The 17,998-nt window shown below is 39.3% G+C and overlaps 1 protein-coding gene across 1 annotated transcript in view; it reads left to right on the forward strand.

Annotated features, from left to right (window-relative positions):
- Nucleotides 1–17,998, forward strand: part of LOC307270903 (NACHT, LRR and PYD domains-containing protein 3-like) — a gene marked incomplete at both ends in the record, with an annotated part of 58,964 nt that overhangs the window by 9,468 nt on the left and 31,498 nt on the right. Inside the window, one exon of the mRNA XM_080054787.1 lies at nucleotides 39–240. Coding sequence (XP_079910913.1) covers nucleotides 39–240 — 202 coding nt within the window. The remainder of the gene's footprint in view (nucleotides 1–38; nucleotides 241–17,998) is intronic.

A 17,998-nucleotide genomic window follows, 5' to 3' on the forward strand; every position in this document is an offset into this window, starting at 1 on the left:
GCCACTGATTCTGTGGTTCATATAATAATCTGTTCCAGCTGCTGGAGCAAAACATCGTCACGTTTGTGAAGAATGAGCTGAAGAAGATGCAGAAGCTTCTGAGTCCAGATTACCCAGAATGCTTAGAGGATCAGAGTGAGGATGAGGAGCAGAGCAGCAGTAGAGAGGCATTTCTGAAGATCACACTGGACTTCCTGAGGAGAATGAAGCAGGAGGAGCTGGCTGAACTTCTGTGGAGCAGTAAGAGGATTTTTCTAAAGGTTTAACATGATGGTGAAATGGGATATTAACTGAAGTCTCAAGAAATGGAGGGACAAATATGTGCATTCATATTTTCATCATGAATCACTCATTGATATTATAATTACCGTTGACTCTTGACTCTTCTTATCTCTTGTGTATTTATTCAGGAAGTAATTCTGCAGTTTGTCAGCGTGAACTAAAGTCCAACCTGCAGAAGAAGTTCCAGTGTGTGTTTGAGGGGATCCGTAAAGCAGGAAACCAAACCCTTCTGAATGACATCTACACAGAGCTCTACATCACAGAGGGAGGGACTGGAGAGGTCAATGATGAACATGAGGTCAGACAGATTGAAACAGCATCCAGGAAACCACACAACCCAGAAACAACCATCAGACAAGAAGACATCTTTACAGCCTCACCTGGAAGAGATGAACCAAGCAGAACAGTGATGACAAAGGGAGTGGCTGGCATTGGGAAAACAGTCTTAACACAAAAGTTCACTCTGGACTGGGCTGAAGACAAAACCAACCAGGACATACAGTTCACATTTCCATTCGCATTCAGAGAGCTGAATGTGCTGAAAGAGAAAAAGTTCAGCTTGGTGGAACTTGTTCATCACTTCTTCACTGAAACCAAAGCAGCAGGAATCTGCAGCTTTGAAGAGTTCCAGGTTGTGTTCATCTTTGACGGTCTGGATGAGTGTCGACTTCCTCTGGACTTCAACAACACTGAGATCCTGACTGACGTTACAGAGTCCACCTCAGTGGATGTGCTGCTGACAAACCTCATCAGGGGATATCTGCTTCCCTCTGCTCGCCTCTGGATAACCACACGACCTGCAGCAGCCAATCAGATCCCTCCTGACTGTGTTGGCATGGTGACAGAGGTCAGAGGGTTCACTGACACACAGAAGGATGAGTACTTCAGGAAGAGATTCAGAGATAAGGAGCAGGCCAGCAGAATCATCTCCCACATCAAGAAATCACGAAGCCTCCACATCATGTGCCACATCCCAGTCTTCTGCTGGATCACCGCTACAGTTCTGGAGGATGTGTTGAAGACAGGAGAGGAAGGAGAGCTGCCCAAGACCCTGACTGAGATGTACATCCACTTCCTAGTGGTTCAGGCCAAACTGAAGAACACCAAGTATGATGAAGGAGCTGAGACAGATCCACACTGGAGTCCAGAGAGCAGGAAGATGATCGAGTCTCTGGGAAAACTGGCTTTTGAGCAGCTGCAGAAAGGAAACCTGATCTTCTATGAATCAGACCTGACAGAGTGTGGCATCGATATCAGAGCAGCCTCAGTGGTCTCAGGAGTGTTCACAGAGATCTTTAGAGAGGAGAGAGGACTGTACCAGGACAAGGTGTTCTGCTTCGTCCATCTGAGCGTTCAGGAGTTTCTGGCTGCTCTTCATGTCCATCTGACGTTCATCAACTCTGGAGTCAATCTGATGTCAGAAGAACAAACATCCTCCCAGGAATCTGCTGAGACACAGTTCTACCATAGTGCTGTGGACAAGGCCTTACAGAGTCCAAATGGACACCTGGACTTGTTCCTCCGCTTCTTCCTGGGTCTTTCACTGCCAAACAATCAGAGTCTCCTGAGAGGTCTGCTGACACAGACAGGAAGTAGCTCACAAACCAATCAGAAAACAGTCCAGTACATCAAGAAGAAGATCAATGAGGATCTCTCTGCAGAGAAAAGCATCAATCTGTTCCACTGTCTGAATGAACTGAACGATGGTTCTCTAGTGAAACAGATCCAACAGGCCCTGAATTCAGGGAGTCTCACAAGATATAATCTGTCTCCTGCTCTGTGGTCCGCTCTGGTCTTCATTTTACTGTCATCAGGAAAAGATCTTGACGTGTTTGACCTGAAGAAATACTCTGCTTCAGAGGAGGCTCTTCTGAGGCTGCTGCCAGTGGTCAAAGCCTCCAACAAAGCTCTGTACGTACGGTAGGATTTATTCATCAATAAATCCCTGCCAACTTTCAACTTAAAATAACATGTATTTATTTTTTCCCTTACCGTTGTCTCTCCAGGCTGAGTGGCTGTTTCCTCTCAGAGAGAAGCTGTGAAGCTCTGGCCTCAGTTCTCAGCTCCTCCTCTAGTCTGAGGGAGCTGGACCTGAGTAACAACGACCTGCAGGATTCAGGAGTGAAGCATCTGTCTGCTGCACTGCAGAGTCCACACTGTAAACTGGAGACTCTCAGGTCAGATTATCAACTAGTTCAACTGATGACCATTTGACATTTGATTTATATTAGTTTATAACAAGTTAACCTGTGTAGGATTGTGTCTGCTACGAGGATTTATCAAAGGATATTTAATTGAACTTCCAATAGTTTCTAGACTCAAATAATTTCCATCAGCGTTCTTTTTCATATATTTCTCTCCCTTTCAATTTTATTATTGAGTCATTAAATATTATAGATAATGTTTAACATTTATTATAAAAATGGTTCTTAAGTATTTTATCTGGACTAAAACGTACCTCAACAAAAAACAAAGAAACTCACTATCCCTTGTTCTCATATTGTGTGTGTGTGTGTGTGTGTGTGTGTGTGTGTGTGTGTGTGTTTAGTCTGTCAGGTTGTCTGATCACAAAGGAAGGCTGTGTTTCTTTGGCCTCAGCTCTGAGCTCCAACCCCGCCCATCTGAGAGAGCTGGACCTGAGCTACAACCATCCAGGAGCCTCAGGAGTGGAGCTACTGTCTGCTGGACGGGACGGTCCCCTCTGGAGACTGGACACTCTCAGGTATGAAGAGGCTGCTGTCAGTACGTTACGGTTTAACTCAGGAAAAGAACCACAAGTGAATGTAATCAGGGCTCGACATCAACGGTTGCCTGCTGGCCCGGGGCAGGTGAAAAAAAAAAAAAAAATCTCTTAACCCATTTACACCTAACCCTAAACGCCTATTAAACCCTACTAAGGTAATCTAGGATACATATCTTTATCTCCTGACGGTTTTCAGAAAAAATACTACGACTTGTCAACGTCTACCAAAATCTTAAAGGTCTCATTTTATAAATTTTCTGTCAATATTATATGGTCTTAGAGGTCCCTTATACGTTTTTCTTTAGTTGTTAGCTGAAAAAAACGTTCAGATCATTTATTGTAGTATGCCTCTATACCCTGATTTTCAGCTAATCTCAGGATGGGCTATTTTTGAAAACGAGCTGCAGCTACCCTCGTTTTATATACCATCTATGAGCTCCCCCCCTCCCCTTTCCGGAAGCAAAGCCATTGGCCTCGCCCTCTGTCCATACGTCCATAGCGTCCATAGCCCTTCCCACCGTCTTTGCCGTGCCTGTGACCACGGTTAGGTTTACCCGTGAGAAGAACCATGTCTAGTGCTAGTAACACAGGAGCTCAGCCGCACTTTGAACAGTTTGACATGACCGATCCTTGTCTCCATGAAAGACTATGTTCATACAGATGCACTGACAGCCACAAGCTAATGGAAACGGCATGTTCACAATCAAAATGCAGCAAAAGATGGAGGCTAATGCGAAGCTACTCGGGGCTAACTGCTAAAAAAAAACACTTAAATCAGTGAAAACATTAGTTTCAAAGTTTGACTTCTACACTATTAGCTTCCAATCCTTTGTCTTCTTAAAAACGAGGCATTTCCAGACTGCTGTGGGGAATATAAACAGGTTATTATGAGCAAAAGCTGCCTGCTTGCCCCGAAGCTAATAGCTATACACCAGTCAGGCAAAAATACCAATAAAAACATTTCTTTTAGTTTCACCGTTTGAAAAAAAGCAGAAGTAGCTTCCTATCCGTTGTGTTATTAAAAACGAGGAATTTGACTGCTGTGGTTAAGATAAATTAGTGGATTATGAGCAATCGGCTTCTGTGTTGGTTTATGCAACATTCAGCATAGAGACAGTGCATGAAATAGGCCACGCCCATTGTGGGTGAAACCGTTGAACACCGTTCCATTCACTTTGTATTGAAGGAGACCTGTCTTCTGCAAACAAACTTAATTAAAACTTAATCAAACATCCATTTAACAAAAAAACTTTACTTTATTTAAAGCCACAACTCTTGTCTGTCTATACGAGCTGTTTTTGTGAAAAATTATTGAGTAATTTTCAATATTGAGGTGTTTTTTCCCGTCCGCCTTGGCGATGATGGAGTATACGCGAGGGTTAGCCTACAGCAGAAGGCTAACATTAGCCTAGCATACATTAGTTAAGAGTTTTGTCTCGATATTGAAAATTACTCAATCATTTTTCACAAAAACAGCTCGTATAGACAGACAACAGTCGTGGCTTTAAAGAAAGTAACGTGTATTTGTGAAAGGCATGTCTTATTACGTTTTTATTAAGTTTGTTTGCAGAATACTGTGTCATTCAATACAAAGTGAATGGAGCAATGTGTATTGTTTTCCCCCACGATGGGCGTGGCCTCCGATTATGATGCGTTCCGCACTGTCTCTATGCTTTGCTGAACTACAGGCATCTTGTCGCTTAGCGGGGAAAACAACATGGCGGTGAAGGAATATTTTTCCAGAGGATCTCGGGGCCGTGGACCAATAAGAAATAGGGGGGTGGGGTTATCATAGACTACTGCACGGTGGAAGTTTCTGGTTACTAATGTGGGGGGAGGAGGTGGCTTCTCTCGCTATGACGACATAGCGAGAAGAATTCTGAACGGAGTACATTGGGGGGAGGGGTGGAGCTTTTCAGAAAGGGGGAGAGTGAGAAAAGGAGAGAGTTTTCTTTTTTTGATACTTTGGCATAGGCCTGGGCGATATGGCAAAACATATTATCATGATTATTCTTTCGATATTGATCGATATCGATATTGATCACGATATATAGTGTGATACTGCTGAAGCCTGAAGAAACCAGAGTGTTCATTAGTTAAACTATACAATGTTGTTTATTAGCATATTGTGATAAGAGAACATTGAATCACATTAAATATAAACATTTAACTTCACAAACATGTTTTAACTGCACCTAACTAAACAATATAAGATAGCTTGCCTTGTAACCTATTGAAAATATTGTAAATAAAAGCTCTGACTTCTTTCACATTAAACTCCTTTGGCAGGGCTACAGCAAACATCTTGTAAGATGTAAACATCTTGTAGAGGCACAACCATGTATAAAAAGTGGATCAACAAAGGCCCTGACACATTTCAGTACTGACATTTAAGATATAAATATGAATATGAGAATTACTGGTTTTACATGTCAGCTATTTTAAAAAGTAGAAATGTGAGTCGAACGTGCAAAATGTAAACATTGTAAAACCAGATATTATGCTACATAACATAACGTGTTTAAAACTAAAGATCTGTGAGTGACTACTATCACATCTAACTCCTCAGGCAGGGAGGCAACAATCTTAAATGTTTGTAGAGCTGTGGCTCAGATGCTTGATGAATGTCAGAGCACATCACAGCTACTCAAACATACAACAGCTGTAGGTAGGGGAGATGCTCATGCTGTAGCTACATGGTCTCACAGACCAGCAGGCTAATGAGGCTGAACTGAACAGCTACCTGTATGTTATACTGTAGCTTTGCTTCTTTTTGATTGTTTTTCATAAGGTGCAACTACCGCAAAAGAGATACGATTGACTGCTGTTTAGGAGCCGCAGCGGTGGGACGGCGGTTAAAACTTGTCGCACATTTTCACCCTTTCTGTGTGGCCGCTCCAATATATTCCCCCGTGTTGTGAGCGTATTATTACGCCGGTAAATGCACAGAGACGGCTCGGGCGAGTCGACAGAGACAGTGAGCGAACAGCACTGGCTGCGGCAGCTATGTGACTATGGTGTCATCATAGCAGCGAGACACAGTGTAGCCCACTGATTAATTTAATGAAGAGGAAAAGCACTACACAACAGAGTGCTGCACAGACATTTTTCGCGAAACACAAGACTCTCTTCACTCTTGCCGCACTGTTTCCTCTTTCCTTACCGCTGAAGCTCAAACATGCACGTCGCACCAGGAAATGGGCGTGTAATTAGACAGGAAATGCAAAAACTGCAATCTGACTGGCTGTTGAGTTTTTCTGCTTTGTGATTGGCTGTTAGGTGAATGACTATCAGTAAAGTTTTTTTTTTCATTTTCATATTGAGAATTTATGTCAAACACATATCGACGGAAGTTTTAATCGTAATCGAATTATTGCCCAGCCCTACTTTGGCAGTCTCTAGGCACACCGTGGACCCATATTTATGTTCAAAAACATCGAAAAAGTGCATTTTGCAGAATATGGGACCTTTAATATCTTAGCCTCTGTAGCACATGGAATTAAATACATCTAAAAGGTTTTAACAGGTTTTATTAAAACATGCTCCTTTAGCACCAGTGTTGCCACGGTTACTTTAAAAAAGTAACTAAGTTAGATTACTGATTACTTTTTTAAAAGTAACTAAATTAGATTACAAGTTACTTTAAAAGTTACTTTACAGGTTTTGAAGCCCATATATCTCAATTTCATACCTGCAAACTCGTCGCTTTTCGGCGAAAATCGCCGTTTAGAATCAAAATATATGACCCACGTGAATCGTGTAGATCCGAAGAGTTTTTGTTTTTGGGAGGGGGGGGGGGGGGGGTAGCGGCAGCTGCCAGAGAAGTCAGCCAGCGCTTCCCAGACTGGACTGTGTGGGCGAGTTACCGTAGTGTGAGACGAGGGAATATCGTTATCTTGGCAATAAAACATCTTTGGTAGACGTCATGAGTATTGTCCAATCAGCGTTAAGATCGGGCACAGGCATCACTGCTGCCGCTGTGTGTTCAGACTTTAGAATTGGCTAAAAGTCTCAATCAAACCCCTTTTGATAATAAAAAATTAGAGGCTTTGATTAAACACTGTCAATGCTTCAGAGGTTAATGTAACAGCCTACTGAAACAGAAACTATACGGAGGGACGCAGCTCACGCTGTCGCGCTGTCAGTTTGCCGACATGGCTCTCTGTTAGACTCGAGACATAGAAAAAGATCGCGGAAGCCGTTCCCGTAGACAAAGTTAACGGGCAGGATATCCCCGACTGATTTCATCCATCAAACCACAGAGTTTTTTCTGAGCGGCGTCTCACTCGCTCACTGGGTCTCCCGGGTCCCGGTGATTTTCACCGTCACAGCGATCGACTCGCTGCTTTGCTGGGGCGGAGACTTTGTGTGAAGGTGATTTAACATCACGGTCGTAGACGAATGTTATAACTTTATGCTGCATAGTTTGCACTGCACTGTTGACCCACACAGGACTCTTAAGTGAAGCTGACAGTTTAATGAGCGCACATTGCAGAAATGAAGTGTCTGCAGTGCGCTCACAATCAGAGCCGACCGACAGGCCCCCCCCCCCCCCCCCCCAAGTTATTTTTATTTTTTAGTTTGTGTGTTTGATATTAACATCATATTATTATATCATACAAAAAAAATAATACAATGTTTTGATCTAGATAGCCTAGTTAATAGCCCAATAATTTAATCAGTTCATCTGGGAGGTAATCCAAGTTTAACTGATCACGTCACGTTCACGTCCAGTGTGTATTGAGTTTATTTAAAAACATTTGGAAATGGGGCTCAGATGCCCATGCACTGTATAACCTATTTCAGCCTCATCTGTGGGAAAAAAGATTGCTGGACAACAGAGTTCTTCTGCTTCATTCCTCTCACTGCATTTAAATGTATTCATTATATTACAGAGAAATATGTCCCATAAAAGAAAAAGAGCACCAAGCTCAACCCAGAGGACCCTGCATAATATTTTATTTTAAATGAACATTTTAATGGAAAATCCAAGAAGCTTCTAATTCATCCGACCCAGTGTCTCCAAATTATTTGTTCACACAAAATTCCTCAGATTTAGCCTCTTAATTTCCCTCTCAAAGTGCACCAGATTCATGCATTTCACTTTAAAAAGTTTAAAAAAAATCTCCCGGGGGGGCATACCCCCGGACCCCCCTAGGAGGGTCAGGATCTCAGCTGGCTATTATTTTCACCCAGCTGGACATTGGAGGCAATAGTGGAGAACTCTGGTTGTGTGAATGGTATTTAACCAATAGCCAATCGTTTTAACCAATAGCCAATCGTTTGGACAGCGAAAAACACCCGACCCCCCTAGAAGGGACGGGTGTTTGTCACCTTTTTCACCTCCTATGAGTTTGCAGGTCTGCAATTTAAAACATGCACATATTAAGAATCATTGAAAATATAAAAAATAAAGCTTGTACTAGGCTAGTAGCCTATAGGCATACTGTTTTCAAAATAATAAAAATTATGGTTTAAAAAATTTATTAAAAAAACGTTTTTCCCCTCATTAAATTAAATGCATTCCTCCAAAGTGCAAAGACAGTAGCAGTGTCTGTAAAGTTAACTTGCTTGGCCCTTCACTCTCATGCACTAATCTGACTTTTCTCTGCGATGTCTCATGTGTTGATAGACTGGGTGTGTGCGGCCACCGGTCGCCACGTGACTATAAGTTTCCAAGTTTTAAACACTTCTATCTCTTCAACGTCACCGTACCCGGATCCTTTTAGCTTTTTCTGAAACATGGTTAAACGATGATATTATCAGTCTTTATCCTTTGTTGAACTATAATTCCACTCACTCCTGCAGAAACAACAGAACAGGAGGAGGAGTTTCTTTGTACGTCTCTAATGCTTATAATTTCATCACAAGAAAGGATTTGAGTGTTGAGTTTGATACGACACTTGTGGAAACTGTATTTATTGACATTGCATTAGGTAAAAAAAGCATTATAGTCGGCTGTATTTATAGACCACCTGATTCAGATATAAATACGTTTAATGACGCATTGTATTCTACTTTAGAAATCATTAACAAGGAAAATAAATTATGTGCATTATTGGGTGATTTCAATATTAACTTGCTCAGAGATGATCTGGTATCCACGACAGTCTTTCTGAACACACTTTACTCTGTAAATTTCTATCCTTTAATTACCAAGCCATCTCGTATTACTAGATCATCAGAATCTTTAATCGACAACATTCTTTTTAATTCTCTTGATTATGAAATCACTTCGGGTTTATTGATGTGTGATATTTCAGATCATCTTCCTGTATTCCAGATTGTTCATGCTATTGATCCTCCTAACTCTAAAGGTATTGATTCCACTTGTGGCCAATTTAAATTTCGTAAATTCACTAGAAATAATCTGGAATCTTTCAAAACAGCCATCAGGTATGTCTCCTGGGATGAGGTTCTTGGGCTAAATGATGTTGTTGCAGCATACCACCTATTCATAGTACTTATTAATTCTGCTCTAGAATCATCTTTTCCCTTGATCAGCCCTAAATCTAAAACTAATTATTCTAAAGGGAGACCTTGGATTACTGAAGATCTGAAGAAACGCTCCCGTAAAAAAAATAAACTCTATAGGAAAGCTATTACGAACTCCACCCCTTCTAGCATAGAAATGTATAAGAAATATAAAAACAAATTTATAGCTGATATAAGGAAAGCAAAAAAAAATTATTATGCAGTAAAATTCACTCAAGCTTCAAACGATATCAAGTCAACCTGGAACCTCATTAATCATTTGTTGAATCACAAGAAATCAGAAGTAACTGCACCTGTAGAGATGCGTGGGAAAGAGAGAATTCTCTCAAACCCTAACGAAATAGCTGATGGCTTTAATAATTTTTCTGTTAATGTTGGCTGTGATCTGGCATCAAGTATCTTGGGTACAAATGAGAACCCTTGTAACTTGATTAAGGGGCAATATCCTCCTCTCAATACCTTTGTACCTCCAACTACACAGGAGGTCCATAATATCATCATGGAATTAAAGAATTCAGCCCCAGGTCATGATGGCATAAAGAGCATTTTGTTAAAAGAAACCACTGATCATTTAATTCAACCGCTAACCCATATTCTTTCTTTATCACTCCAATCTGGAATTATTCCCCTCCATCTTAAAATTGCTAAAGTTATCCCTATTTTCAAAACAGGTGCTACTGATGATTTCGGGAACTATAGACCTATATCAATCCTGCCTTGCATCTCTAAATTATTGGAGAAATTAGTTTATGCAAGAATATCCAAGCACTTAACTGATAATAGGATCCTATATGCTCACCAGTATGGATTTCGTAAAAAACATTCAACAGAGCATGCATTACTCCAGATAACTAATATAATTTCAACAGCTATGGACAATGGTGAGTTTGCCATTGGGATATTTTTGGATTTAAGTAAAGCGTTCGATACGGTTAACCACAGTATTCTGATAAGCAAATTAAATAGATATGGAGTGGAGGATATTGCCCTGAACTGGTTTAAGAATTACTTAACTAACAGTGAACAGTATGTGTCGCTTAATGGCTATTCTTCTACCAAGTCCAGAATTATACATGGGGTGCCACAGGGCTCAATACTGGGCCCTTTATTATTTTTGATCTATATAAACGATTTAGCCATGTCTTGCAAACATCTTTTTCCTGTATTATTTGCTGATGACACTAATCTCATAGCAACTCATATTGATTTTAATTATTTGATTGACTGTGTGAATGATGAATTATGCTCTATTGCCAAATGGTTTCAAATTAATAAATTAACACTTAATGTGAAGAAATGTAACTTTGTGATCTTTTGCAACATAAACAAGTCTTACCCCAAAGAACAAGCAAAAGTACTTATTAACGGATCAGAAATTATACAAGTAAAGGCTACTAAATTTTTGGGAATTCTAGTTGACGAAAGACTTAATTGGTCAAATCACATAGACCTGGTTTGCAAAAGGTCCACAAAGATGATGGGCATATTAAGGAAAGTTTGTCCTTTAATTCATCCTTCTGCCCATTTAACTTTATATTATAGTTTTTTGTTTCCTTTCCTGAACTACTGTAATCTGGTCTGGGCAGCATCATATCCCAACCATCTCATAAAATTATGTATTATTCAGAAGCGATTTTTAAGATTCATCTCACATTCAAACAGATATGCTCCGTCAGCACCACTTTTTATTCATTTTTATATATTTCCAATTCACAAATTGAATATCTATCTCATATGTTTATTCATTCACAAGTTTATTTACAGAAACCAAGATCTCCCGGAAAGCTTTCAGACTTTGTTTACTTATTCATTTAACGTACATTCACATCGCACTAGACAGAGCACCAATAACAACTTATCTTTACCCTTTTCCCGCACATCACATCATCAATTTAGTATATATTATAGAGGCCCGGCTTTATGGAATGTCTTACCTACCCTTTTAAGATCCATATCATCCCACTCACTCTTTAAAAAGCAGCTTAAAAAACATCTTATCTTTTTGTGAATCTTCTAATAACCTCCTGTCCTCTCCTTTGCTTTTTTCTTTTTCTTTTTCTTTCTAATTTTTTCATTATTTTTGACATGTATTTATCACTTTTTTTTCCATCTAATTTTGATTATTTTGAGTATTTATGTACCTTGTCTCCTTAATTTCTAGAGTTTATTTGTTAGCCTGAATATGATTTCATTGTGATTATTGATAGGGGTGGAACTCTGTACAAGCCCATTGGGCTTCGTTCCCTCCGTGCACCATTAATTGTTAATGTGAGCTAAATAAATAAACTAAACTAAACTAAACTATCCTAAATATCCCCATAGCAGACGCTATATTTCATGGGGGGAAAACGTTGGTTTTCCGCCACAGTTCATCTTAGACTCGGCCGTAATGCTGCTGCACACACAGGCACATGCACACACACACACACACACACACACACACACACACACACACACACAGGCACACACACACTGCTTGTCAGAGGAGACAAGGGGCGCTACCAAAAAGATGAGAGGAGCGGTTGGATCGTCTACAGACCCATGCGCGCACATTTATTTAAATCGCAATCGCAGTCATTTGAGCATTTATGTAAAATGTTTCACTAAGGAAAATGACAGAAAAAGTAACACACAGTGAGTTTGATGAGTAACTTTAATCTGATTACTGGTTTGGAGATAGTAACGCGTTAGATTACTCGTTACTGAAAAAAGAGGTTCGTTACTAAGTAACGCGTTACCGGCATCACTGGTTGGCACTAAGTCCGTCAGATAGAGCATACTGGAGGTTCATGGGAAGTGCAAAAAGACACAAACACTGTAGGCTACCGTAGCTTACAGAGGCAATGCCTTAGTTTAACAAATACCTCTTAGTTGGATTTCTTTTTCAATAGGCCTATATTTTCCATTTTGGGCTAGTATGTTAAATTAGTATTATGAGTGTGTATGAGTATGACACGGGGCACACATGGCTGAAAAAGCTTAATGTGAAGGCCTGTGTAATGTCCATGTGTGCATGCTGAAAGAGTACATGCTGGTCTGACCCCCCCCCCTCTCCTTTCAGGGTGGAGCCTGCTGGAGTCCAATGGCTGACACCAGGTCTGAGTCTGAAGAAGTGTAAGTGTGTTTATAATGTTCATAATCATCAAACTGTCAATCAATGAGCAGATGATGGATTAATAACTGCTGCTGTGTTGTGTATTTTTCTCTCCATCAGATTCCTGTGAACTCACACTGGACACAAACACAGTGCACAGAAAGATCAAACTGTCTGACAACAACAGGAAGGTGACACGTGTGGTGGTGGAGAGGCAGCCATATCCTGATCATCCAGAGAGATTTGAGGGCCGCTCTCCTCAGCTGCTGTGTAGTAATGGTCTGACTGGTCGCCGTTACTGGGAGGTCGAGAGGAGCGGAAGGGTTTATATATCAGTGAGTTACAGAGGAATCAGCAGGAAAGGAAACAGTGGGGACTGTGGGTTTGGACATAATGATCAGTCCTGGAGTCTGAGCTGCTCTGATGCTGATGGTTACTCTGTCCGTCACAATAAGATACTAACACCCATCCTCTCCTCCTCTGTCTCTCACAGAGTAGCAGTGTATGTGGACTGTCCTGCTGGCTCTCTGTCCTTCTACAGTGTCTCCTCTGACTCACTGATCCACATCCACACCTTCAACACCACATTCACTGAACCTCTTTATCCTGGGTTTGGGGTCTATTCACCTGGTGCCTCAGTGTCTCTGTGTCGTCTGTAGGAGAGAGAGTCTGTACAGGATCACAGCTAAAGAAATCTTTCAGGTTTTTGTGACTCAGTCGATAGGGATGTAGTAACGGTACACTAAAGTCACGGTACATACAGTCAAGCCTGAAATGATTCATACCCCTGGCACATTTCTACTTAAAGATTGATTTTATTCAACCAGCAAGTTTTTATTTATGACCGGAAATGACACAGGCTTCTTCCAAAAGATAATAAGAAGATGTACAAGAGGCATCATTGTGGAATCAATTTTTTCTCAGCTTTTCGGCAAAACTGGTCCAAATTATATTTTCATTCTGCAGACTCAATGAATAGACAGAATAGTCAGAAACATTCAAGGCTGTTTATTACATATTTATACCAAACACGCACACAGTCATGTTTCCATCACCTTCTGAGGACATTCCATAGACACACACACGCGTTTGTACAGCTATACTTGTGAGTACACTCATTGTCATAATGCATTCCCTAGCCCCTTGCCCTAACCATCCAAACTAAATGCCTAACCCCAACCCTTACACTAACCCTAACATAAACCTTATTCATACCTGAACCTTAAAACCTAGTGTTAACCCTCAAAGAGCCCTTTAAAGGCCTGTCCTTAAAACCTAGTGTTCACCCTCAAAGAGCCCTTTAAAGGCCTGTCCCAAAGTGAGAACCGGACAAAATGTCCTCACTCTTAAGATCTAAAACTCAAATTGGTTCTCACACAAATAATATTTGCAAAAGTACACACAAGCACACGCACACACACACGCACACACACACACACACACATATTTAATATCTCAATTATAAAATTGAAAGGGAGAGAAATATACGACACACGCACACGCACACACACACACACACACACACACACACAATTATGTTTCAATCACCTTCTGAGGACATTACATCGTTAGACATTTTCCCCAGCACAAATAATCGTCCTAAAAATCTACTGAAATATGTATATTATAATTTGCATTTTGTCCCAAAAATTAAGGCAATTCTTCACAATGTTTAAACACAATTATATCAACAATATGAATACAAAATTCTCACGCACACACACACACACACACACACACACACACACACACACACACACACACACACACACACACACACACACAGAGTATAGGAGTGAAAACCAGAAATCCTTCAGAAAACAATCAGACTTGCTGTCGATAGAAAACAGATCAAGTAGAGTTTTATCATGAGGTCAGAGAAGTGAACCAGTGTTCCATGTGAGGAGTGTCTGTATGAAGGAGAGACACTGCAGCCAGAAACATCGCTTTAACCAGAATTATTTTCAGAGATTTCTGTCTATTTATCTTCCATAACATGTCTTCTTTCATACTAGTATAAATCAAAGGTCCAACATGTACATTCAGGTGTTTATTTGACTAAACCTTGTCTGTTTGCGTCTGTATATTTCTCCTATACAACCATCTTTAACGGACATTATCTCAACGTTAATTTTTTCCAATTCTCCAAATCTTAACTTCTAAAGCACTAACATCAACTAAACTTTCCATAATCATTCTCAGCACTATTCTGAAGGTTATTACAGAAGGATTTGTTCATATGTTGTTCACTGTCTGATTTATGAGACATTTTCTTCTTAAAAACATCCTGAAAATGCATTTTTTAAGACCTGTACATAGAATTTTTGATTTATAAAAAGGCTGTATCCAAAATCCATTCTGTATTTTTTTTTTTGCAAATTCCAAAATTGTAATAGAAAAAAAGTATTGTTTTAATGCCAATAATCAACTGTTCAAATCAAATGTTATGATGATATCTATAAGTTTAACATTGTAACCCATAGTCACCTGCAGTGTCTCGACTTGAATGTTGAAAAAATGTGAAATAAAAATGTAGTTAAGTGATGTTTAGAAGAGTTTTTTCTTGCCGTACCAAAAAGATTAAATCATTGAGGGCCACCTTGAGGGAAAAAAAACTTAATTTTCCAAGATTTTTTTAACTTTACAAGAAAAAAATCAACATTTTTCAATAATACTTTTAATTGTAAAAGAAAAAAATATATAACATTTACCAAGATTTGAAAAAAAATCCCAATTTTATGTGAAAAAGTAACTTTAAAGTTGTAGAATTAGAATTGTATTTTCTTAATTACATTGTTTCCCTTCACATGGGCCTGAAACTGCCTTGTAGATTTCTGTTAAACTGCTTATATATATTTTGGCACAAACATCATTTTCATCAGATACAATAGAAAAACACCGATATACATTTTATAAAAACAAAAAAATAACAAACTAGATTTTGGCGATAAACAGATATATGTTTCCATGAGGTCACTTTGTTTCCTTCAGAGCTTCTGATTGGACGTTCAGAGATGATGTCATACCAACCGGCCAATAGCAGCTGCCGTAGTTCACCAGTTTAAACAGGTTGGAGTTAATTCATGAGGTCACTGGGACTATGTTGTAAACGCTGGCTTACTCATACTAACGTCCTACTCATATTAACGTCCTACTCACAATAACGTCCTACTCATTCTAACGTCCTACTCATACTAGCGTCCTACTCATACTAAAGTCCTACTCATACTAACGTCCTACTCATACTAACGTCCTACTCATACTAACGTCCTACTCATACTAAAATCCTACTCATACTAACGTCCTACTCATACTAGCGTCCTACTCATACTAACGTCCTACTCATACTAAAATTCTACTCATACTAAAGTCCTACTCATACTAACGTCCTACTCATACTAGCGTCCTACTCATACTAAAGTCCTACTCATACTAACGTCCTACTCATACTAAAGTCCTACTCATACTAGCGTCCTACTCATACTAAAATTCTACTCATACTAAAGTCCTACTCATACTAACGTCCTACTCATACTAACGTCCTACTTATACTAAAATCCTACTTATACTAACGTCCTACTCATACTAACGTCCTACTCATACTAACGTCCTACTCATACTAACATCCTACTCATTGTCTTTATTAATATTTTTAGTTTACTAATTATTACTTAATGTCTCAGTTTTTAAATGTCTTAAATCTTTCTAAATGTCTCCATGTCTCTGGGAGTGCTTCCTGTGTTGTCATTATATTGTCTAACCCTCAATATAACGACAATAAAACACTTGAACTTTAACCCATCTTGTCCCACTCAGATTAATGTTTAACTAAACGCCTCTCTGATAGTTTACACCTGCTGAATCATATTTCATAGACACATTTTCAACATAATTTACCATCAAATAAGACACAAAACACGTGAGTCACTACATGAAGACCTCACACATGATGAGTGACTGAGTTTCTACAGTAACTAACGCTCAGTTAAAGTGAGTTCAGTGTTAAAACCTATAAATGAACTTATCTTCCCTTCAATCTTAAACCTTTATCTGCTGCCATTAAACATCAGCCTTCCTCCATATCGTCTCAGTTCTCAGATCAATGTTTAACTCTCACACGTCTCTGGGAAGTTCCTGCTTCAACTTCAGCTGAACGTCGTGACAGTTTATTTTCTCCTCTGAAGCTGCAGCTGAAGGTAAGAGATCAACTCTGCTCTTGTTTTTAATAATGATAATGATCATATTTGATGATTTCCACCAGATTTTTTGAAATCAGAACTTATATATATTATTTTTTAAATGTGTGTGTAGTTTCAATTATCTTTATTATAAGTGTTTCATATTCTTATTAATGATAGACTTAATATTTAAAACAAAATGAAAAAGGTTTATTTTTCTTTAGCAAGATATTTGTCAAACCCAATAACATTAGCAAAAGCTATTGGTCATCTGTCCCTCGGTCCAGTTGTTAAGCATCTGGCTGCGAGCAAGTTATGTTGTTTTGCTCATTTTACTATCCATCTCAACTTTAATGTTGACTTTATACTGTATTCTCTTCACCAGAATACTTCGATTTCATAACAAAACACACACAAATCTTACCCCCAGACCCCCATAGAGGGCTTAAGTGTCACTTTTTTTAGGGTTTATGAAAATCTCAAAATAAAGATCCATTACAACCATTAGACAACGTCAGAGATTACTGTATTAAAAAACCCGTGATGGACGCATTTTCCCTTCTCTTGTTGTGCCCCACCAGAATTTGGGCTTGCGTGACGCCCTGGTGGAATGTGTCCAAACTCAGGGAACTAGAGACGAAGGAGGTGACACAGCCGTTAACAAAGATCCTCCATTTTGTGTTACTGTTATATTATTTTTAGTACTTTTTTTATTATTTTTTATTTAACCTTTATTTTTCCAGATAAAACATTAAGAACAGTTTCATATTTACAATATTGATCTGGTCCAAGAGGCCCCACTAGTAATAAAGGTATAAATAACAAATACACAAGCATGACTCACTTAGAGAAATATAAAACGGATATACAAATGCACAGCCTATGTACAGTAACAAAATAGAAAACACAGATGCACTAAAAACTGGTCAGGGGACGGGCGTAGAGGTCTGGACATGTTGTGTTTTATTATTATATGTAGTACTAGTTACATATGAGTGTGTTGATGTAGTAATCTACTCTGACAGTGAGCTGTTAGTACGGTGACTGCAGTAAAGGAGCTGAGCACTTCAGCAGGAAACTTTGGACTTGTTGTTCTACTACATGTATCTGACGGCTCGTTACTTTACACATTCACATTTTACTCACAAAGTATTTGATCAACAAGTCAAATCTGAAGTTAGATTAAAGTATCAGCAGTGAATGAAA

The sequence above is a fragment of the Ammodytes marinus genome, assembly GCF_949987685.1.
Source record: "Ammodytes marinus genome assembly, contig: scaffold_88, whole genome shotgun sequence".
NCBI classification, from domain to species: domain Eukaryota; kingdom Metazoa; phylum Chordata; class Actinopteri; order Uranoscopiformes; family Ammodytidae; genus Ammodytes; species Ammodytes marinus.